At 37.8% G+C, this 25,063-nt stretch overlaps 1 protein-coding gene across 2 annotated transcripts in view; it reads right to left on the bottom strand.

Moving 5' to 3' along the window:
* Positions 1 to 1,738: 1,738 nt before the first annotated feature.
* LOC133302161 (guanine nucleotide exchange factor SPIKE 1) overlaps positions 1,739 to 25,063 on the bottom strand; it is a 53,524-nt gene continuing 30,199 nt past the window's right edge. For both annotated transcript variants that reach the window (XM_061501910.1, XM_061501909.1), the window contains exons 20-30: positions 15,016 to 15,146; positions 12,944 to 13,019; positions 12,720 to 12,830; positions 11,268 to 11,450; positions 10,947 to 11,090; positions 10,630 to 10,803; positions 9,260 to 9,607; positions 8,828 to 9,160; positions 5,209 to 5,394; positions 2,401 to 3,375; positions 1,739 to 2,157 (exon numbers count right to left, since the gene is read on the bottom strand). In XM_061501910.1, the coding sequence (XP_061357894.1) occupies positions 1,903 to 2,157; positions 2,401 to 3,375; positions 5,209 to 5,394; positions 8,828 to 9,160; positions 9,260 to 9,607; positions 10,630 to 10,803; positions 10,947 to 11,090; positions 11,268 to 11,450; positions 12,720 to 12,830; positions 12,944 to 13,019; positions 15,016 to 15,146 (2,916 nt within the window). In that variant the 3' untranslated portion in view covers positions 1,739 to 1,902. The remainder of the gene's footprint in view (positions 2,158 to 2,400; positions 3,376 to 5,208; positions 5,395 to 8,827; positions 9,161 to 9,259; positions 9,608 to 10,629; positions 10,804 to 10,946; positions 11,091 to 11,267; positions 11,451 to 12,719; positions 12,831 to 12,943; positions 13,020 to 15,015; positions 15,147 to 25,063) is intronic.

Here is a 25,063-nt window from a genome sequence, read left to right as displayed (position 1 = left end):
AAACGTTGACAATTTAAAGCAACACCTAAAAAAGACTAAAAGTTATAAAATGAAAGATACCTACGGCCTCTAAAGCACCGACTCGTTAATTTTTTGAAAATGTACATGTCAGACACGTGTCCGACACGGACACGCTCCGACACGTTCCGACACGCGATCAACATTTTAGGATACGTGGTCAACTCACCGACACGTTTTTCCGACACACAGTCAACTTTTTCCGACACGTGGTCAACGCTCCGACACGTTTTTTTTTTTTAGTCTTAATTTTATTTTAAAAATTAAAAATAAAAAAAATCATTTATAAATCAATTTTTTCTGTTATGAAATTTGACATGAAAAATTAACAAAGTACGAAAAATTATTTTTGTTTATATTTATGTTATGAAATTTGAATATTTGATTGATTATATGACTTATTATAGGCTATTATGTGTTAAATATAAATTATATTATATATATCAAAAATATTATTTAATATCAAAACGTGTCCCAACGTGTCGAAATATGACATTTTTTAGAATTAACGTGTCGGCGTGTCGTGTCGTATCGTGTCTCGTGCCAAGCCATTTGGCTAAGGAGAATCCTTCGCTACTTGCAAGGAACAAGAACTTTCGGGATATTTTACAAGAAGGGTGTAAAATCTGATTTAGTGGGATTTACTGACAGTGATTATGCAGGAGATCAAGATGACAGGAAGAGCACATCAGGTTATGTTTTTATGATTGGTACAGGTGCTATTTCTTGGGCATCGAAGAAGCAACCAATTGTCACTTTATCAAGCGCATCATAGCCTAAGCTGTATATATGTTGATTGAGCATGGTCTTCTTTAGATAATCGTTACCTTATTTAAAATAGAAGATGAGTATCAAATTATAATTTTGACATGTGAACACAAAATGGGTTTCTTAGAGATACCAAAAAAATAAAAAATAAAAAATGAGTTGATGAGAACTGAGACGCAAATTATAAAATCAAGTAAATGTAACCTCCCAGCTAGGGATGTGCATGGGTCGAATCGAACCAGATTTTTTGAAAAATCGAACCGAATTTGTTTAAATGGTTCGGTTCGAAAATAATTCAGTTCGGTTCAAAACTAGTTCAGTTCGGAAGTGATTCGGTTCAGTTCAAAAGTAATTCGATTCGGTTCGATTCAATCCGCTTTACACTGACGAATAATTGTAGTTAGTATCCTTGTAAAGAAAGGGTTTCCATTCTATCATTTAACATGACCACAAAAAGTTTCCTACACACAACATTTTGTGGGATCCGCATGTTTTAAAAAAAAAAAAACTCTGACACGCAAAACGAATCTCTATAACATAAAACAATCATTTTTCCTACAACATAACTCTTATAAAACCCGTAAAGAAAATATTGATTGAAATTTTTGTAGTATATAAATCCACACACATACTAAGAGGTTGCCCATTACTCAGCCCATTGACCCTTTTTAATGTCCATTTAAAATTGTCCATTTACAAGTACATAAGACTTATATTTAAATTTATAATCATTCCCCTGATTGCCAATAGCTCCTTCATGCATTTTATTCCATTCTCATTTCCATTCTCCATGCAAAAGTGCTCTAAGATTTACACATGTAGTGCACAATAATTGTATGGCTAAAACCACTTTAAACAATAAGATATTAAACAGAAATAAGACATCATTTCCCGCACCACAAACAAAAAAGGGGAAAGTGGAGACAAGATGATACACAAATAGGATGATTCATGTTTCCTGGAATCGACTGGTTCGCATAATTCTAAACATAAGAACCATGATGCAAATGTGATTGCACATCTTTGAGAGAAAAGGAAAAAAAAAAAAAAAAACTGTTCGCATATGAGCACATCGAACAATATTAAAAAGCAAATACTTGTATACTTGAGCCAGTGTCATAGCTCTGAGAGAATGGCAGGAATATAATGTGACAACTCTGCTGTCAGAGACTGGAATCCATTTACAAGTTGCGTATGGAAATCCTGATCTTCCTCACCAATCAATCTGAAATGTACTCGGATGGCACGTTTACAAACAGCCATGAACTCAAGAAGAGCAGCTATTAGTTGCTGAAGTTCCTGCGATCGCAACCTTGTTGCAGGCTCCCCAGACAAGAAGGCCGTGCAAACACTCAAAACTCCACTATTCACCTGCACAAAAAGCAGTTTGCTGTCAGAATTGAGAAACTGAAAGTAAAGCAGGCAATATTCATATCGGGGGTTTAGCGACCACCCAAACTCCCACCATCAGGGGGGAAACCAAAAATGGGGTCTCAAGAAATACTGAATTTCTTGCAACCAAAATTAAAATGAAAAGACTGAGAAAGCAGCAGGAAAAATGGCATTTAAAATATGATGGGTAATAAGAAATTAAGAACCAATACTACAACATACTTGTACTGCAACACTGCCTTGGAGGATTCTTTGTAGACTCTGGAGTCGTGGAAGTTGATCCCCCTCAGAACTTCGAGGCTCTTCAAGTTCATTTCTTAATGCAGCTGTTCGTGTTTCAATCATTCCAATTGCATTTTCCACAGGAGAGAATTCAAGGGACTCAGATTTGATTACTAATAGCCTATTTACTAAAGCTGGAAATGAACCCTCTGTCTGAAGTACTGAGCGTCTCTTCCATTGATCTTCCAATCCACCTTGAGTCTTGCCATTTTTAGTAAATGGGGTATCAAACAAGAAATGGTCAAATACACGAGCACGGACGCTACCAGTAGAAAGAGAGAAAATTCTTTCTCTTCTACTTCCTAAATCCTCATCTTCCATAACTGGATCAACAGCAGTAATCTGTAGGTAGCAGACACCAGCCTGTAACTCCTCTGCCTTCACTTGTCTAGAATCCGGAATAATATGCAAAGTGTGATTACCATCCATTCTAGACTCGTATATGTGACTAAGCTTTTCCATTATGTCCCCAAGACGTACATCACGAGGCTCCCGGTATACATACTCCTTTTTGTCAAGTTTCCCAAATCTATCACCATAAAATCCAACCCTGTAGTATGTTGCATCAGTGAAAGGAATTGGACTAGATTCCTGCTCAAGTATTGACTCATAGATATTGGTAAGTAACGTGTGGCATTTAGCCAACTGTCCATAAGCCCTCCTGCTTTTGTAAACTGGGATTACAAGTTCCAGAATGCTTGCGCAGAAATGAAACAGCTCAGCTTGTGAGAAGAGCTTATTAGCAAGCTGCAGATATTTAACGGCAGAGTCAACTGTCAGTTTTGAAGCACCATAGCCCTCTACCTCTGCAGCAGATGCTTCAGACGTGATCTCACTGCTGACCATTGGACAAATCTTACGTAAAGCAGCAACATGATCTTTGCTCCAAACACCATCATTTCTTGCAACAAGGGCCTACATCAAATTTAACAATGAAGTAAGCCCAGGAAAAAATGTGTTTCTACATAAATCAGAGGAAGCTTTAGGCTCTCCCCTACCCCTCCTCCCACAGGCGTAAAGTAAAAAAATGAGAGAATGAATCCTAAAATGGAAAGGATGCTATTAGTAAAAGAAACAAATAATATTGAAAGAGATTGTTTTAAGAGTTAAAGAAGGGAGCCCGACCATTTCAGATTTGACTATGCTAAGTAATAAATAATCTCTATTGCTTCAAATAACTAATAAAGTAATAAATTAAGCTATTAGGTTCATGGATATGATATCCAAGCCTAGGCTTTTAACTTTTACAATGAAATTAGAAATCATTGAGGCAAGAGAGTACAAAACAGGAGGATCATGAATCCTTCCAAGGGAAGAAAAGAAAGTAATAAAGAAAAATACATCAGCTCAAAAAGGTCAACCCAATCTCTTTGCATTTCCAACTTAGTAACACCCATATAAACCCATGAGCAGAAAACACAAAGAAGCCAAGACCACCACCGTGCCCCATACAAGGTGTGGATGATGAAATTTATTGACACAACTTGAGGAATCACTCTCCAGTCAAATTCACCAAAATCCAGCAATAAGAGCAAAATGCCAAAGCATTTATTTTTCCTTTCTACTCCCTGAACCACTAACTACTAACGTGTAGAGAAAGACTTCCAAATTAGGTGGACATATCCAACAATCTCCAAACAATTTATTTCAAAGCTGCCAAGCTACCTCAAATTGCTAAAAGAGGTTACCATTTGTTTCAGAACGTTTGAAGCACAACTCAAAAATTAGAGAAACGGACCTTATGAGGTCTACACATGCACAACAAATCATTTGTGTTAAACCTTGAAGAGACCACTGTCCAAAACAAAAGTTTAACCTTAAGTAGGGAGTATATTGATGATATTATAACAGAAAATGTGGTAAGTACTATTCTGAAAATGTTTAGTAAGGACTGATTTGAAAAGAAAAGAACTATGGGGACTAAACTGAAAATGAATGGAAAATGTAGGGACTAAAGTTTAAATTCAAACTTTAATGTTTATCGTCCCGCCCTCCCACCTCCAGTTCTTGTCAGTAAATCTAATATTAACATATACAGGTAGACATCTACTTGGTGTATTTTGTTCAAGTTGAACAGATTTTTTGCAGTAGTAGACATGTTAGAGATATTTAAAAATGGTAAAAAAGTAAAATCTCATTTACACGCTAAAGCTTGCAAGACAAGTGAATCTTAGGGGCCATTAATCAGATATCAAATTGAAAAAATAAAGAAAAGAGAAAAACGGATATTCATTTTTCAGATAATGATAATTTGAGCTGGCCAGTTGGGAAGTGCAACTTAGCCATTGAAGGAGAATGCAGGAATAGGATAAATTGTCTGTTCACTTTTCCTTAACTTCCCTCCTAATAGCATTCAACCACAACTTCTGATGTTAAAAAATAGGTAAAATTGTTTAAGTAGAAATATAGAGGCAAAGGACAGTAATATTCAAGGACATTGCTACTTTGTCTTTACATTGTAACCATACCCTGTATCTGTCTAGATTTAAAGCCTAATTGGTGTGGTCACGGCTTGTCCAATCAAAGAAAGAAATATCCAAGAACTACACTGATCAATATGCCTACAAAAAGAAAAATATTTATAGATCACATTGACATTAAAAATTCCTCCGAGCCGTAAATATGCCCATCACAATAATTTATGCGTCACAAAATTCTTAGGTTTGCACTATGTATGCATAAATAAATCACATCTTACCTGCATTACAACACCAGCAACAGCAACAGCACAAATAAATCACATCTTACCTGCATTACAACACCAGCAACAGCAACAGCACACTGAGCAGCTTCAGCCCAAGACTGCATTTCCTGATGTGCATCACATAGATGAAGCAACCACATTATGTGAAGATCAGGGACTGGGGCAAATGCCATTGCCAATTTATAGAAGCTTTCGGCAGCAGCATATCTATCCATAGTCATCACAGGGGACTGAAACAAAGGGATTAAACTTAGTATTCAAATCAGGAATCACGCCATGAACAGATAAGCATACAAATTGGAGAGGAGGTTCATTCCACCTCCATCTTGAGAAGGGAAAAAAATCAAATTGAAAATAAATGAGTTAGCTTAGCTTGCATGCATCTTAACTAGTTTTGTAAGTTAGTTTTTTCTGATTTTGTATGTCTCTTGTAATCCTCCCCCCCCCCCCCCCGGGCCAACAAAAACCTAGAAGGAGGGAAGAGGGACAAGTAACTTTAGTTTATACTAACGGAATCTACTCCTACTCCTACTCCATTTGTAGTAGGATGAAGCAACTAAATCAGAATCCTGAGGTTATAAAATCATTTCTGAAGTTAATAAATTTTTTCCAAAATGGAGGTAAATCCGTCTCGTGTGGTTTGTTGGCATCATCAGAATTCAGAAGAAACACCCCCCCCCCCCAAAAAAAAATAAACAACAAAAAAATAAAAATAAAATAAAAGGACCCAAAAAAATCCATTTTGTGGCTTTGGCTTAATTGGATTACAATATTTGTAGCCTCTTCTTATCCAAGCTGAAAATAGTTTATCAACTGATACATTGTTGGTACCCAAAAGAACAAGAACAGAACAAAATGCAGAACACAACTTATATTAATAAAGCAACATTACTGGAAATAATCTCCTTACATATAATATTGTCTCAATAAGAAAAATAGAGCAATTACAACTATGACTCAGAAATCACAATAATACGCTACTGACTTCCAATAGACTATTGGCTACCCGTCTTCTGGAAATAGTCTCAAACCCAGCAACTAAGCACCATGCTCAGCAGCCTCCACTCCCCTTACTTGGAATATTTTCTTCACATCCCATTATTAGATCCTAACTTCCTTATATTGTTTATTCATTCATGTAACGACCTCCCATTCTTTCCCCCACTACCTCTTCTCCATTCATAGCACGCCACGTGGCTTCCCCAATAACTAACTTCCCTCCTTCATCCTCCTTTACTGTCACATTTTATTTTCCTCAAGCACTTGGGCTTTCTTTCTCCTCTGATTGTAAAGAATCAATGCAACCCAAAAACTTAAGCCAGTGGGTGAGGGCTTTTTAATGGTTTTATATATCTCAACATGGCCCCTCACACGAGAGCCCACTGGGCTTGAAGAGTGGACAATGTATAGGCCCACCTACCTGTTCGAAGAAAGAAATTCCACTAGAAGTAAAGTGGGGGCGGCGAGGTTCGAACCCGGGACATGAGGCTCTGATACCATGTAAAAAACCAATTCAACCCAAAAGCTTAAGCTAGTGGGTGAGGGCTTTTTAATGGTTTTATATATCTCAACACTGATAAACCTTTTTAAATGGGCTTAGGGCCCATCAATACCCCCTCCATCAAGATTTACCTTGTCCCCAAGGGGGAAAGTTGGAAACTGCTCTTGAAAGTCAGCAAGGTCTTCCCAGCTAGCATCACAGTCTGGAAGTTCTGCCCACTGCACTAAGACTTCAATTCTCCCATTGAGCAATCTTCGTGTTTTTAAAATGGCAGAAGGCTGAGTTTGAAGTTCCAAGGAGTTGGACCGTCAGATAGTGAGGCAGATCTAATACTTCGTCAGATGGCTGGACAGCTAATTTCAATTGTGAAACATTGAATATAGGGTGCACCTTTGAATATGAAGGAAGCTCTAAATGATATGCCACCGGCCCTACCTTTGCCTTAATTTTAAAAGGCCCACAAAATCTAGGACTCAATTTCTAAACCAAAGAACGTAATTTATAAGGTTGAATTCAATTTCTGATTTAAGTCTCTCAGCCAAAGAACATAATTTATATGGCTGAATTTTTAGATAAACTTCTTGACCCACCTCAAATTCAACCTCCCTCCTTCCTTTATCTGTCTGACTCTTCATCCCTTGCTGATCTTATGCATTTGGAGGTCAGCTAAGATAGCATCACGGGCTGCCAACCATTGCTCTACAGCTACAACAGGAGACTCTCCTATATCGAAGTTGACAATAGTGGGAGGGTTTCGGCCATATAATGCTCCAAAAGGTGTCATTTGAATGGACCTGTTGTAAGAGGAATTGAACAAGAATTCAGCCCAAGAAATCCAGTTTGCCCAACCACGAGCGAGGATGATCATTAATGAAACACTGCAAGTAAGTTTCCAAGGTACGATTGACCACTTTCGTTTGCCCATCAGTTTGGGGATGATATGCAAAACTAAACTTCAATTTTGTGCCTGATAGTCTGAACAATTCACCCCAAAATTTGCGCATGAAAACGCAATCTCTATGCAATAGAATTGTTTTGGGAAACCCATGCAAACACACCACCTCTTTAACAAAGACAGCAGCAATGTCTTGGGCATCGAAAGGGTGATTTAATGTTATGAAATGTGCATATTTCGTCAGGCGATCTACTATGACCAGAATTGTGTCCACACGATGTGATTTGGGCAGTCCACCAATAAAATCTATAGAGAGGTCCTCCCACACCCTTTATTGAATTGATGACGGATGAAGTAAACCAACAGGAAGCAGATTATCCTATTTTTGTTGCTGACATATGTCACAACTTTTCACAAACATCCCTAAATGAAGTAAGGCCAGATTGGTTGCTAAGGGATTCATTCGGACTCATGGGATAGACTATCAGGAGACATTTGCCCCTGATGCCAAGCTTAACACTATCCGAGCTCTTCTATCACTTGATGCCAATCTTGATTAGCCTTTGCAACAATTAGATGTGAAGAATGCATTCTTAACACCCCATTATTAGATCCTAACTTCCTTATATTGTTTCTTCATTCGTGGAACGGCCTCCCATGCTTTCCCCCACTACCTCTTATCCATTCATAGCACGCCACGTGGCTTCTCAAATAACTAACTTCCCTCCTTCATCCTCCTTTACTGTCACATTGTTATTTTCCTCAAGCACTTAGGCTTTCATTCTCCTTTGGTAAACCTTTTTAAATGGGCTCAAGGGCCCATCATACATCACATTTGAATTAATCATACTTCAGATGAACCAACTCCCCCTAACATTTTAGTTAGAAGGACAGTTGAACAATTTATTTATCCAAAAAAGAAAAAACTTGGACATTCAAGTAAGCTAGAATTAAGATTTTTTTTATATTTCAATTTCTCAATACTACTGTTTCCATTATTTACATATTTTCCATTGGAGGGGATAAATAAACATTTATACAGGAAAAAGGAAGCTACATTAATCATCCTCCATTATAAAAGAAAACAATATGTTATGTGTATAACATACATATTAGAGAAAGAGCTGATTAGACATTTAAAATGGTGAATCTAGCCCAACTATATACAATCTAGCCCAACTATGAAGTTCAGAGTGAATTGTGTTGACTGTATAATTGATCTTCAGCAATAAAAGGCTAAAATGATGCATAAATAATTAAAACTTACCAATAGCGCATGCTCCAAGCTAGCATCAAGGGCCAAAAGAAGACTGTCAGAGAGATATTTCACCTCTGACCAGGACCACCTATTCTCTGTCATTTTTTCTGGTATGGCCACAAGAGCACCCTCAGGTAATCCACACTCCTTCAACAGGTAAGCACTTTTAGTTTCATCCTTCATTTCATCTAAAGACTTTCTGAGTCGCCGTGCTTCACCACTCTCTTCTAGGCTTCCATCAGATCTCATTTGAGTCACTTGCACATCAGACATTAGCTCTGATAATGTGATAATCAACATGACTCTCAACCTTGCTGTCTGCGTAAAGTAATGAAATGAGCTCTGCACAAATTGGAGAAACCAAAAACAAGGTTTAGATCAATGTGATATGAAACCAAACAGAGTAACTACTTTTAAAAATTTAAATAGATCAAAACATACCCTCACAAGTATTTGAAGCCCAACAACTGCCCTATTCCTGATATTTTCATTTCGGAAAACTGCAAGCCGAAGGAGATGGAATGTGACTTGCTTTAGAAAACGATCATTTTCCCTTGCCATCAGCGTTGCCCCATGTAAATCAAATACACTGTTAAATACAGGAAAAAATGCTTTCCAAAAAGTCAGTGGCTGATTTCTAGATAAAAAGCTCATGAATACGGCAGTGATGCAATCAAGTTTTCCACAGTCAGTAGCAATGCTATGGGATGCTGCCATGAGGGAGAATTTCTGAGTCACCTCCAAAACCTGAAGACTGACAGAAGCACTCAAATTTTCCTCCCAAAGTTCCTGCAATATACAGACATCCATACCAAAAAGAACAGTAGAGAGGAATGTGTAAGCCACCAAATGTAAAAACACACAAAACAAATGAGTAGAAATTTAAAATGAATAGTACATATATCCAAGTTCAAGGAGCCATTACCGCTGAAGATTAATTTAGGAATTGTGCACAAAGGCATGAGATTGAGAATCCTTTACCCATAAATTAGAGCAACAATTGAAGCCAACAGATGGGAGTTTACAATATGAATTTATATTAAATATAGTTATCAATCGCGGGTGGCGGCTGCCAGTGGTCAAGCCTAAAAATGCTATAGTGGTATAGAGGGTAGCAATATAGCCGCTACAATGAAGTTCAATTATGTGATATAAAAATATAAAATATATAATTATTTCATATAAAATAATAATATATTAATTATTAATTTAACTTATTCAAAAAAATTAGCAAAGAGAGAAATCAAAACAGATTAATCATATATCCATATCAACATATATATAAATAATACCCGATGGTGTATTGGAGAAGGAAACAAATGCATACGGTTTTTGGGCTTGACTTGCCACAAAATGAGAGAGTCAGATGGAAGCATTCCTTCTTGGCTTGCCGAAAAATGGGTGAGAAAGAGAGATGAAACAGAGCCACTTTTGCAGATCAAGAGTTGAAGTAAATAGATTGTGCGGGAGATAGGGTTCGGAAGTAAAAAAGTATAAGAGTCCATTCTACCCTTTAAATTAAATAATTAGTTAATAACAACACCCTTAACATTAAAAAATCTCTCTCCATCCCTTTTATTGTGGAAATTGAGCCGTTATGGCTGCGGAATGCTGCTTCAAATTGTGGCTGCTACGGCTGCCACTGTATACTGTAGCATTGTGTGCGGTTTGTGCCACTGTATAGCGCACTATAATGCCGTGTTTTTCATCTATATTATTAAAGAATTGGATGAAAAACACTACATCCTTCTGCTTTTACTGATGAAAACATGTTAACAGCAATTACTCGAACAAAAAAAGTAAAAGAGTACCAATTTCTGCCTCAAAAGTGGGTGTAAAGACTCTCGAAGTGCTTGAGCGGAAGCGCCAATCCTAGAGGACTGCGCTTGAGCTAGAGCTTCTCTCAAGGAATATGGCTGGCTAGGAGAGCTTAACTGGGAATTTACTCTCTGCCATAAATATCCATTATCAGGTGTTCCCTGAGGCTGCCACACAAAAATTTAAGGCATAAGATGCACAAAATGCAATCACCTGTACCTAGGAAGCAAATCAAACAGTAACAATAACAAGCAACAGAAAATTATACTAGAATCTTATACTAGTAATAGCTAAGCAACAGTTGGCTCACCCTGACTTCCTGCCTTGAGGCCTCAGACAGATAATTGTTGATTGCAGGAGAAAGTCTATCAGAGTACTTGGGGGAAGCAGGAGCCTCCCCTACAGGGTTGCGAGAACTGGAGCCGAGTAACATGCCATCAGCAGGTTTTTTATGCTGTAAAACATGCCAATTAACAAAACAATTATAACAAATTAATAAAAACAAGATTACAAGCCAAAGATATCTTGTCCAAGTTAATGGCATTAATGTTACGAAACATCAAAATAAATAAATAAAAGCCAATAAATCAAACGATCCAGATCAATGACAAATTACTGCATCAAGTCTAACCTCAAATAGAAGTAAGCATTCCTCCATGAGCTTGAAAAACAATCTAGTCCTGGCAATGCTTTGCTGCCATGCCTTGACAAGTGATGCATCATCTAGATTTCGAACTATTTGCAAAATTACAATTGAAACTTCACGCTTTTCAACAGAATTCAGGTTGTAGAAAACAGGCATTTCATCTAATATCTGAAAAGACACAGAAAATACATCAGAGAAATTGGAAGTCACGAAATAAAATTTTATAAAAATGATAACAATTTGATCAAATAAAATTAGAATCAAATCATTGGGCACGTGATGTTATAACAAATATAAACTACTATAAGTCAAGTCACCTACACCTTTGCCATTGTATAAATAGATGTCCAGCTTCAGTGAAGGCAAAACTAAATTTGTGCTTGTTAGGAGAGCAGGCAGAACTACAAAGAATTATTTTCTACATGCTCTTCTAGTATTGAGGCAGATTACGTTAGAAAAGTCACATGTGCAATCTATAGGGGAATATGTAGGTCTCAGGGCCCAAATTACTACGTCTAATTACAGAATTTAATGTGGTTCGATCTACAGAGCTATAGACCTACATCCACAGGTGAAACACAGAATTCATTATGATCAATGAAGATTACAAAGAATAACCTCAACGCTTAAATCCACATCCAAATTTTGCGCATTTGTGGTGGGATGTAGTTCTAGATCTATTGGCCCAGTCTCACCCCTTTCCCCATAAATCTCCATATTAACTGGTCTGGCACAATAATTCAATCTAGAATAATTTTTGTGCAGGTGACAAAAATGAGACAAACCACATCCTTTATTATTTATTAAGCTCTCTGTTAAAGAAGCAATTCAGCAAAATAACCTGAAAAGACAAAGGGTATCTATAAACATAAGCCATCTTAATACATCTCATGCTCTTTTGTTTGAATTGAATGTTCATAAATCTTGCTGACAAAACCATCTATCTCAGCCACAATAAAAAGAATTACATAAATATTATTTTTCAGTTTATTCCTAACATCCGTGCCGACATCATATAGTTTCCACTTGTCATGATTTTGCTTCAACTCCACATATTCCTAATCCAAATATACCCAAAAATCTTCAGTGCTATCACATGAGAGAAGCATTGATGCCATGTCCACTACTTCTTTTCCCAAATATTCAGATTGCAACACATATATTTGTTTATATAAAAATTAAAAGAAAAGAAAGGAATTAGAAACTCCGATTGTGGCCAGTATATCAATTACACGATGCCCATTAACTTCTTATAGGCATTTTGAAGCACAAGCTTGCATAAATTCCTTACAGATTCTGGTCAAGTAACTATTAAATACAAGTTGCCAAATTGTCAAAGTATATTCAATCACATAAACTTTTTATGGCCAAAGTCCGCATAAAAAGTTTCAATTAATCAAGATGTAAGCAAATTAAAATTAAAATAACTTTATACACCTGTCCAATAAGTGGGAAATATAGCTGAGCAATATACAACTTATCTTCAGCCTTCTGGTATCTCACATCAAACTCATGCTTGCATAAGAGCACTACCAAGATTCTTGCTGCCTACAGATGCATACACAAGGATGGCAATACTAATGAAAATGTTAAGAATCAGAAATTATGCAACTTTCATCAGGCAGAAGAAAATAAAGATTACTCTTTCTAACTAAACTCACCTTTGCACGTAGAGACAAATCTTCATGATCCCAAGTAAGAAAGAGTTCTTGTATCAATACAGATGAAAGGTAGTTCCTATAACGAGAATACAATGTCAAATATGTGGGTCATGATGTATACATAAAATTTCAGCATTTCCCCTGGCTTAATTTCACTAGTTCATAAGGAATAACTGAGGTAATATTACTCCGTAAGTTCCAATATGTTTTATTAAACCCAATTTTCCTACTCCAATAATGTATAGCATGATTTCATGTCAATCAAAGAAAACAACATCCAATCAGATAGGTCAACAAAGAAAACAACTCTTTATGCATTTTATACTCCTTGTCAATCTTCTTTCCCTGCTGAGTTTTGCTGCCATTAACTGGGGATCTCGTTAACCCATTGATACACATCACAAATTGTCAGAGTTACACTCGTTTACCAATGCTTGGCTGAATTTCTACACTTGGAGATCCATTTTGCTAACTTGAATTGCCTGAATTGTTGGTTATAAAAAAGACAAACCGTGGAAGGCACTCAGTCATCTGTACTATCAAGGGTTGCTGAGGACTCAGCGGACACCACATGGAGACCCTACCTCTAGGTAAGCTGTTTTCAAGGTGGGCAAGCTATTAAACAAAAAAAAATAACTCTTGATGGGACACCGTTGACATCTCCAAACTTCTTAACGTTATTGTTAGTTGCCACATCCCAAACCAATCAGTGTTGTTAAAACTAGACCGGACCGGCCAGTTGATTTGGGAACCTGACCACCAACCAATCCTATCCAACTGTTGGATAGGTTGGAGTTGTACCGGTGAACCATTTCAAACCGGGTTGGACCGATGCTGATCCAGTACCAGTTTTAAAGTTGAATTGGTTTTTGGGTTGTTGATGAAATTGTTTCAAGAGTGCAGTTGAGTTGGTGGGTATTGATTCCAATACCTCAGCACAGAAAGGTGTAACATCAACCACTAAGTCACAGCAACTTGTTAGTTATAATACTCCTATTATTATATTTATTATATTCTTTTATATAAATCCGGTTCAACTAGAGACCCATTGATCCACTACCTTGACCAAGCCAATGACTGGTCCATGTTAAATAGCATTGGCTCCAATGATCGCTCCACCCAAGCTCATGCCCCATGTTTTGCAGCAACTACCTTGCCTTGACGACCAGGAATAGATCGCGCACTTTAGCATCATCCATTTCTGAGCTTAGTTGATTCGGCAGATGAATTGTTATACACTTCTTAGAGAATAACCATGACACTTTTGGGGCCATAACTATCATCCATCAACATCCTTGGTGGGGTGTAGGTTAGTACACAGTAAGGCATTAAACTCCCAATTCTAGTTCTGCTCACCAAAAGAGGCCACATGGAGCTCTTGATTTCGTGGCAAGGCTCTACATAGTAGTTACGTCATCCCACCGATTTAAAGTTTTAGAATAAGTCTAGGACATTGTGCCCCCGATGACTCTAAAGTCTAATCATTGGCTTTACCTAATAAAACTCACACATGAGCTGCAACTATCCTAAGGGAAACTTTAGAGTAAACTAAATACTGTTTCACCCTTATACCCAACTCAAACAAACAATTTGCATGTCAACATGTGCAGGCCTTCACTAGTTTCCTATGGCTTCGCTCCCACTCAAGTATAGTTCAACATCCTTCATATGCCAACAACAACTATGCTCTCACTCAAACCATTCACAGAAGATCACGTTGGACGGTGGTGCAATCGATAAAGGTATCCCAACTATTAGCTTTCTTGCGCTTTAAAAGGTTTACTTCACCATTTTCTGGCATAAATGTTAGACAACTTTATCCTTGCTAGTTGATGCCTGGAGCACACAAGTGTCGAAGCACACCAGTTCGGCACATTACACCATCCATAATCATTATGATGACATCTCAATGAGCATTTTGACAACTAGAACTATCATCAGTTAATAAGATTGACAAGGAGTATAAAAGGCACAACAATTAAAAAACAAAGCTAAAAATCTCACCTCATTAATTTGGATGATAACATGTCATAAATAAAAGTAATCAAATAATCACTATACCAATAAAGTACCTATCTGAAGGGTCTCTCCCAGGCATTTCCACAAAAAGATCATGATCACATATGATTTGTAAAAAGGCAAGTTTACACTCATGAAGAACCGATTGACATACACCAGAGAACTTATCAAGATATAACGATACCTGCAATAGACAATAAACTTTGCATGAAGTCACATAACGAAATCAAGACAAAAATAAGAAGGCAACAATTTCTAACCAAAACAAGATTTAGCAAGCATAAACAACCACCTCACAAATTTCACATGTTTTAGTTTACTTGTTGAGACAGCGAGAAAAGAGGCTGAAAAACATGTGTCTCAACTATACCACATGCTTGATATATATATAATGAAAGTAATAAATATAAAGATACAATATTCCTAATTACTACATTTACATTATACACTTAACCTGTACATTTACATGATAATACATGTTTCTAATACTCCTCTTCAAGCTAGAAGATAGAGGAAATGTGTCAAGCTTATTACAAAAATAAATTGTATTAGGAACTCCCAAAGAATTGGTGAAACATCAGCAATTGATCATTTGAATTAACATCCAAATACCGCAATTGCATGATTCTAACTATCCTATTTACATAATCAGCAAGATACTATTTGCATAGTGGTGGAACCTAATTTTGTAAAACTGAAAATGATGAAAAAAAGAAATGGAGCCAAGCTCCTAACAAAGATAATGACATGAATAAGGAAACAACATCAATTACCAAATTGGCCAATCACAAGGTCATGCCAAGAAGTTTAAAGAAGCTCTTAATGGGTTGATCCAGCAAATGTGGGCTAATCATGAAGACTTCAAGTTCAAATTAAATCATAATCAGAATTTAGTTAATGCTATCAATGCAAGGGAGGTTGAGTGGAATAATTAGCAATTTTCAATGTCATTAATGTTTAGTGGGCTGATTAGAGTCTTTTCCTTTTCCAAGTTGTCAACTTTAAATTAGTGTCTTTTCATTTGTTAGTCTTTTCCTATTCTTGGAGGGATGTTCCAAGTATAAATAAGGGAGGATACAATTCTTGTAATCAGACTTTGAAGTTATAATATCAATAGAGAGGTTTCTTCTCTTTGGTTCTTATTTAGAACTCTGAACTTATCAAGAAGCTTGTTCTTGTGGTGTTCAAACCAGACTTATCACTCACCTTCTTCTTTCTTGAGTGTGGTGTCTTTGTCCTTCTTATATCTTTGGTTCTTATCTTCCATAGATAATGAGTTAAAGTTCTTTATTTCTTATTTAAATTCCTGATTATAGAAACGATTCTAACTAAATTGAGCTTGGGTCTCACTATTCTTGGTGAGGTTCATATCAGCTAAATTGCAGAAAATAAACCCAAAAGACCTTACTCACACTCCAAGACCAACACGCCTAGGCCCCAAAGAGATTCCAAGAGATCCTTCCTCAGATCCCACCCCCAATTCACTCAATACATGCTTTTCTCACTCTCCACACCTCCCTTCCTTTTATCCTACTCACAGAATATTCTATAATAAATGACTAGCTGACCCAATCACTTTTAGGCCCATCAATACTCTCCGTCCAAAATTCACCTTGTCCTCGAGGTGAAGGAAGAGACTAGGATTCCACCTGGATCCCATTGCTTAAAGCATATGACTGATTCTTGCCTATGTGACTTGTTTTCTTGTTTTCCCCCAGTCGTAACAACTGGCTTCAAAATTATGGCATGGTCATGTCTTCTAGTTGGGGGAAGGCCTTGTGGTTCCTTGAAAATGTCAGCAAACTTTGTTAACAACAACTCCAGCTCGCCCCAATCAGCCCCTGACACCATTTTCACTCCCACTTGCACACACACAGTGAACCCTTCCAGTTTTTGCTAGAGATGTTGCTCATCTCCTTCATCGTCTTCTTCTTCTTCTTTCTCTTCGTCTTTCTCTGATTCTTCTTCATCTTCTTTTTCATTTTCTTATTTCTCTTCTTCTTCGTCTTCCTGTCTCCTTGTTCTTTATTGCATCTTCTTTTTCTGCAACCACTGCATCTTCTTCGTTGTTGATTTCTTTTTCTTTTTCGTTGTTGATTTCTTCTTCTTCGTTTCCTCCTTCTTCTGCACCTTTGGCTGTTGCATATTCTCCTTTTTTTCCTCCTTCCGCTCCTACGTTTTCTTTCTTCTTTTCTTTTTTTCTTCGATTTTTTAAAAACTCTCAGACTTCATCTTCTCGTATTCAAGCCTCGGTCTCTCCAACATTGATTCCTCCCTTTTTCTTTTTTTTTTGATAGATCTGGATCAAAGAGCACTCCCAGGATTGTAGTGCTCTGACACCAAAATGATGGAACCAGTAAATTGTATTAAGTAAAATAATGGAGACAAGCTCCTTACAAGCACTAATGGCAGAAAATAAACCAAAAGACCTCAACTCCCCCTTAGAACCAACTACCAAGTACCCAAGAGATCCCTAAAATTCCCCTACTGAATACCTGCCTACCTTAATACACACTCTTCCCCTCCTTTTATCCTATTCCCTAAGAACCTTCTAGAATAATTCTCTAACTAACTCCCTACTTTCAGGAAATTGGAGGAACCTAATTTTATAAAACTGAAAATGATGAAAACTGAAATGGAGCCAAGATTCTTACAAAGATAAAATGCAGAAAATAAACCCAAAAGACCTCACTCACTCTCCAAGACCAACACAACTATGCACCAAAGAGATCCCAAGAGATCCTTCCCCAAATCCACTCAATACATGCTTTTCTCACTCTCCACACCTCCCTTCCTTTTGTCCTACTCACAGAATATTCTAGAATAACTAAGTGACCCACTCACTTTTAGACCCATCACATAGTTACTACAATTACCAACAAATTAGGATATAAGTATGTTATTAGTACAAATAGAGATTAGTACTATGTCTTTCGTGTTACATTAATGTACACAAAAGAATATCATTTATTGGGATAGTTAGTTATTAGTATAAATAGGGATTGGTACTTTGTCTTTCGTGTTACATTAATAACACACAAGAATATCATTTATAGTCTATTTTATCTCCTTTATCTTCCTTCCTCATGTAAAGTCCTTAACCCTATAATTTTGACCACAACAAAACAAATGACAGACAAAAAAGACAAGAAAAAAGTCCATAACACTAATAGCTTATTACTTTCACGTAATTTGGCTTAATTTTTAGATTTCAAGACAGAGTACATCAAGAAGGACCAAAAACATGCCGTCTTTGCTAGTCAGAAACAGAAAGTTATATTTTATTGTAAGAAATTAGGATATTTGAATTTTTAAATTTGCTATGTCATGATAGGATATGATTGTTGAGTCATGATAGGATAGGACTGACGACTCATTGCTGAGTTATTCTTATCTATTTTTTTCATTTTTTCACTTGTACAAATAACTCCTATTAGTGTAAATCAATTGTATCAATACAAAAAACTCTTTTTTACATCTTTCAATATGATATCAAGAGCGGGTTCGTTCCACCCCTAGATCAACCATCCTTAAGGCTGGGAAAATTGTTCTAGTACCATAAAACATTATTCATTGCTCTCAGACACTTGAGTCCCATGACAAAAATGATCTACACTTGCTCATTGTTCTCAGAAAAGGTACTCGATTTTGTACTACTCATCCTATTTCTAATCATATTTCATATGTAAAGTGTCCCCAAAGTTCCGTGCTTTCAATACTATGTTAGACAGTACAACGATATCGATAAATATACATGAGTCTATCAATGATCCAAAATGGAGAGATGTTGTCTTTGAAGAAATGAATGCTCTAGAAAGAAATGCAACTTGGAAGATAGTGACCCTACCAAAGGAAAAATTGGGTGCTTACAATAAAATTCAATGCAGATAATAGCATCAACAGATACAAGGCAAGATTAGTTGCGAAGGGGTTCACCCAGACTCATGGGATAGATTATTATGAGACTTTTGCTCCAGTTGCTAAGGTCAATATCATCCGAGTTCTCTTATCACTTGCTGCCAACCGAGATTGGCCTATGCAACAGTTAAATGGTGATATAAATGAAAAGGTCTATATGGATCCTCCACCTGGCTTAAAAAGGGAGATGGATCAATGTGTAAACTAAAAGAGGCTCTCTATGGGTTGAAACAGTCTTCTAGAGAATGATTAGACAAATTCACACAAGCTGTCAAAGGAAGAGGCTTCATTCAAGTACAGACTGATCATACTCTCTTCCACAAACACTCTAAGGATGGTAAAGTTGTTATTCTTATTCTGTACGTGGATGATATAGTTCTTACAGGTGACGATAATGAGGAATTGAACTCCTTGAAGGAGTATCTAGTAGCTCAATTTGAACTAAAGGACCTTGGTATGCAAGTTGCTTGGAGCAAAGCGAGCACCACTCTCACAAAAGAAGTATGTCCTAAATCTTTTGCTGGAAACAGGAATGTTAGGATGTAAGCCTTCTGAGACACCTGTGGAACCTAACACCAAGTTAGGTATTGAAAATGGAAATGAGGTGAACAAAGAGCAATATCAGAGATTGATTGGCAAAATAATTTACTTATCCTACACGCGACCTGACATTGTCTTTGTTGTGAGTATGATTAGTCAATTCATGCACTCACCCAAGGAGAAACATCTAAGTGTAGTCTATAGCGTGCTTAGATACCTCGAACATTCCAGTCAGAGGATTATTCATTAGAAAGGGGTATAATAGGACAATTAAATTCTACACTGATGCAAAATAGGTAGGTTTATCAGTGGACAGGAGATATACCTCAGACCATTGCACCTATGTGTGGGGAAATCTTGTAACTTGGAGAAGCAAAAAAAAACAGCGGTTGCAAGAAGTAGTGCTTCAGCAGAATTTCGAACTTTAACCCATGGAGTCTGTGAGGGAATCTGGTTGATAATAGTAGTTTTGTGGCCCAACAAGGTACGACGTTCCATGTTGATAATAATAGTCGTTGGATTCTTGATTCAGGGACTTCAGATCATATGACAAGTAATGCAACCTTGTTTTGTTCTTATACCCCCAACTATCAACAGACACGAATAAGAACAGCCGATGGCAGCTTCTCTACTATTGCTGGAAAAGGATACATTAAAATTTCTAAACACATTACTTTGAACATAGTCCTTAATGTTCCCTCTCTTACTTGTAACCTCATCTCTATCAGCAAACTTACCTCTCAATTACATTGTGTTGCCAAGTTTTCTGTCCATACTTGTGTTTTCCAAGAACAGGACTCGAGGCTGATGATTGGCAGTGCTAGAGAGGAAGAAGGGTTCCATTATTTTGAAAACGATCCTTGTGAAGAGAAAAATTTTGTGAACCACTCAATATGTTTGTCTAATAATTGTAATGATGTTTTATTATGGCATCGTTGGTTAGGACACCCAAATTTCATTTATTTTCAGAAGTTGTTCCCAAACTTATTTATCAATAAAAATCTCAGTCCTTTTTCTTGTGATATTTGTCAGTTTGCAAAACATTCGCGCATTTCTTATCCTCCTAGAGTCCATCATGATTCTTCTCCTTTTATCTTGATTCATAGTGATATATGGGGTCCAACCCGTAAAAAAAATATCTCTAGTGCTCGTTGGTTTATAACTTTCATAGATGATCACTCTAGGGTATGTTGGGTATACCTTCTAAAGGATAAGTCTGACGCTGCATCAACTTCTAAAAACTTTCATGCTATGGTTCAAACTAAGTTCCAGACCTCTGTCCAAATCCTTTGAACTGAAAAATGTACTGAATATTTTAATTCTGTTCTTGAAGACACTCTCACCCAGAATGGTATTCTTTATCAAAGTTCTTGTCCTAACACCCCTCAACAAAATGGGGTGGCCGAAAGAAAAAATAGACATCTCCTTGTAGTTGCTCGAGCTCATGTTTACCATGCATGTCCCTAAATATATGTGGGGGAAGCTATCTTGACTACATCATACATCATCAATCGGATGCCTTCTTGTGTCCTAAATTTTCAGTCTCCTTTACCTTGTCTTACTCACACCTTTCCTTCTTCCCGGGCTCATTCTTTCTATCCTCTCAAGCTGTTTGGCTGTGTGGCTTTTGTACATGTTCCTCCCCATTAAAGGTCCAAGCTCGATCTAAGTCCATTAAATGTGTCTTCATGGGATATCCTTCCAACCAAAAGGACTACAAGTGTTACTCACCTTCTCTTCGTAAGGTCTTTGATTCTATGGATGTCACATTTGATGAGAGACAATTCTTTTTTCCTTCAACTTCTCTTCAGGGGGAGTCTATTGGGGTATGTTGAGATATATAGTCCCATATTGGTTGTATGTGCAACTAATGTGGAGTTTATAAAGCCTTGGGCACTCCCACCCTTTGAGCTAGCTTTTGGGGTGGTGACCTCAAGGTTCTTTACATGGTATCAGAGCTCTCGATCTTGAGGGCTCTGCTTCCGCGCCTACGAAACCTTTTTTTGTTTTCCATCTCTCGCTGCCATCAGCCGCCACCGGAAAAATTTTCTGGGGACCTCTTGGACCGAGAGATCACTGCTTCTCTTTGTTTTTCTCTCATCTTCCTCAATAACAAGACCCCAAACTGAACCGTTCAACGTCACCTCCAAACAGAAAGCGTTTTTCACTAACGAAGAACACTGTTCATCGCGATTGACCTTCTTTCTGGCGGCCATTCAACTCCGATCAACCCCAGATAGGTTCGCAACCCTTGGACGACCTTCGCCTGAAAAGCCCAGCCCGATCGGACGTCAGACGCGCCTCCACGCGCCGCTCCTTTCCCTGCGCGTGAATCCCACGCGCCGCCAGCTTCACCGGCGCGTGACAGCGCGTGACGGTTGCTATTGGCTGCGGACCAGTGCAGTCTTGATCGACTCTCCAAGCTCGTTCTGGATCTGTGCTCACCTCTTTGATCGGACCTCGTTTGGTATTTTTTCGTGATTTTTTGGCTTCTTGGTACTATTCCTTGAGTTGTTTTGCAGTATGGCCGCTTCCGACGGTGATTCAACTCTAAACTTATCTGAAAAAAATTCTACCCCATCTGTGGTGACCCCTCTTGGTCACAATGATCTTCCAAGTCTACATCAGAGTTATCGATTTGACGGATCAAATTATTTGTCATGGTCTCAGTTCATTCGTACTACCATCAAGAGTCGCAATAAGATTGCTCATCTTGATGGCCCTGCTCCTGCTGCCACGGATCCCGATGTTGCTGTTTGGGATAATGAGGATTCTCTTATCATGACTTGGTTGTGGAATTCGATGACTCCTGACGTGGGTCGTCATTGTATGTTCTTGTCTTCTGCTATGGAGATTTGGGAAACTGTCCGCTCCACTTATTCCTTGAAACAGGATATGGCTACGCGCTATGAATTGCACAATAAAATATTCACTACAAAACAAGATTCTTTATCCGTGACTGAGTACTATGGCACCTTGAAGGAGTTATGGACTGAACTTGATCAATTTCAGAGTTTGAAGATGAAATGTACCGCAGATGCTACTGCTTTAGCCAAGGAGGTGGAAAATGAGCGTATTTTTGATTTTCTTGCTGGTTTGAATTCCGAGTATGATCCTATTCGGGTTCAGATACTTGGCAAAGAAACTTTTCCATCCCTTTCTGCTGTTTTCAATATTGTTCGGGGAGAGGAGAATCGTCGGGGTGTTATGATGAACCCTGATAAATCTGTCATGTTATCATCAAAAGATGGTGCTGCTTCTAAACCCACTGATGGGTCTGCTATGATTTCAACAAAAAAGGATGGTTCTACTTACAGGAGTTCCTTTCCAAAATATTCTGATGGAGCATCTTCTAGACCTAAGAAAGATGATCGCTGGTGTTCTTATTGTAAAAGAACAGGTCATATCAAGGATCTATGTTATCGCCTCCATGGAAAACAAACTGTCTTAGAAAAGATGGCAAGGATGTGTGGTCAAGCGCATTTTACTTCTTCTGATATAGCTCCTACACCTAATGAGACCCAACCTGCATTTCGTCCAGATGAGTTGGAACGACTTCGGACCATACTTGATTCTCTGAGTAAGCCATCTGGTACTAGTGATTTGGCTATGACTGGTATGAGCTCCAAAATTTCTTCTTTTCTTACTTCATGTATTGATTTCAAACATTCTTGGGTTGTTGATTTTGGTGCTACTGATCATATGGCTTGTTGTGCTGACCCCTTTGTTTCTTATAACCCTACCATTGGCACTCATACGATAGCCGTAGCTGATGGCTCCCATACATCAGTTGCGGGTTCTGGTAACATAAAATTACAGCCTTCCTTACATCTTAAAGATGCTCTTCATGTCCCTAAACTTTCTACTAATCTACTTTCTATTCATAAAATCACAAAAGATTTAAATTGCACTGTAACCTTCTTTCCTACTCACTGTGTTTTTCAGGATCTCGCCACAGGGAAGACGATTAGGGGTGCTAAAGAGCAAGGTGGGCTGTATTATCTGGTGTCACAATCTTCTGCAACTCATGTTAAGGATCACATCTTACTGTCACATGGCCAGTCAACTGTTGATTCTCTGATTTGGCTTCATCATAAGCGCTTGGGACATCCTCCATTTAGTTTACTGAAGTCTTTATTTCCGTCTTTGTTTTTGAGTCTTTTCATTGTGATGTTTGGGAGTTTGCTAAGCATCATCGTGTGTCTTTCCCTTCTAGTATTACTAAAAGTGTTGAACCTTTTGATCTTATTCATTCTGATGTTTGGGGTCCTTCTAAGGTCCCTCATTCTTCTGGAAATAAATGGTTTGTTTCTTTTATTGATGATTGCACTCGTGTAACTTGGGTTTACTTAATGCATGAAAAGTCTGAGGTACCAAAACTGTTCTTTCAATTTTATAAAATGATTGAGACTCAATTTTGTAAAAAAATCAAAAGACTAAGGACAGATAATGGTACTGAATATGTCAATCACTCTTTTTCCCAATTTATACAAAATCAAGGTATGATTCATGAACTTACTTGTGTAGACACCCCTCAACAAAATGGGGTTGCGGAAAGGAAAAATCGTCATCTTCTTGAAGTTCCTCGTGCCTTATTGTTTCCAACACATGTACCCAAATGCTATTGGGGAGATGCCATTCTTACTGCAGCATTCTTGATCAATCGTCTACCCACTCGGGTTCTCGATCATGTAAGTCCTATTCACTCCATGACTTCTTTTTTTCCTTTTGTTCCAACTTTGCAAAGTCTTCCTCCTCGAGTGTTTGGGTGTGTTGTCTTTGTTCATATTCATAAACAGCATCGCAGTAAGTTGGATCCTAGGGCTCTTAAATGTTTCTTCCTTGGATATGCTCCTGATAAGAAGGGCTACAAGTGCTATCACCCTGGAAGTCGGAAATTTTTTGTTTCTATGGATGTTACATTTCAGGAATCTGAGTCCTTTTTCCAAGGTCCTCATCTTCAGGGGGAGAATGATTCACCAGAAGACTCATCACCTTCCTTCTTTGAAACTTCAGTGTCTACTCCTTCACATGTGTCAGTGTCTACTCCTTCACATGTGTCAGTGTCTCTTCCTCTTGTTCTTGTTCCTAATGTGTCTATGTCTGATCCTCCTGTGACTGATCCTCCTATGACTGATACATCAAGAACACAAGAGATACGGAAGATTGTAACACCTGAATTGGTATATCAAAGAAGGAAACAGCCCACATTGCCTCAACAGCAACCTCAATCGTCTGAACCACTGGTAAGTCCTGAATCTCATATTTCTGATCATGATACTTCTGATGACTTACCCATTACTACTGTTTCTGATGATTTACCCATTGCTTTAAGAAAAGGAAAAAGATCTTGTTCCAAGAAATCTTGTTCTTCCTGTCCCTCTTGTACTCAATACCTTATCTCCCATTTTGTTTCCTCTGCTAATCTTTCTGTGCAGCACAAAAGCTTTGTTTCAGCACTAGATTCTACTTCAATCCCAAAATCAGTACATGAAGCTTTGAAATATGGGAATTGGGCTCAAGCCATGCAAGAGGAGATGAATGCGTTGGAGAAAAATAAAACATGGAAGGTTATTGATAGACCCAACGGAAAGAAAGCAGTAGGGTGCAGATGGGTTTATGCCCTAAAATATAATTCTGATG

The sequence above is a fragment of the Gastrolobium bilobum genome, unplaced genomic scaffold, assembly GCF_033153095.1.
Source record: "Gastrolobium bilobum isolate Gb01-03AN ecotype WA unplaced genomic scaffold, APGP_CSIRO_Gbil_v1 utg6075, whole genome shotgun sequence".
In the NCBI taxonomy this organism is placed as follows: Eukaryota; Viridiplantae; Streptophyta; class Magnoliopsida; order Fabales; family Fabaceae; genus Gastrolobium; species Gastrolobium bilobum.
The sequence above is the reverse complement of the archived record's forward strand: the minus strand, read 5'-3'. Positions and strand labels throughout refer to the sequence as shown.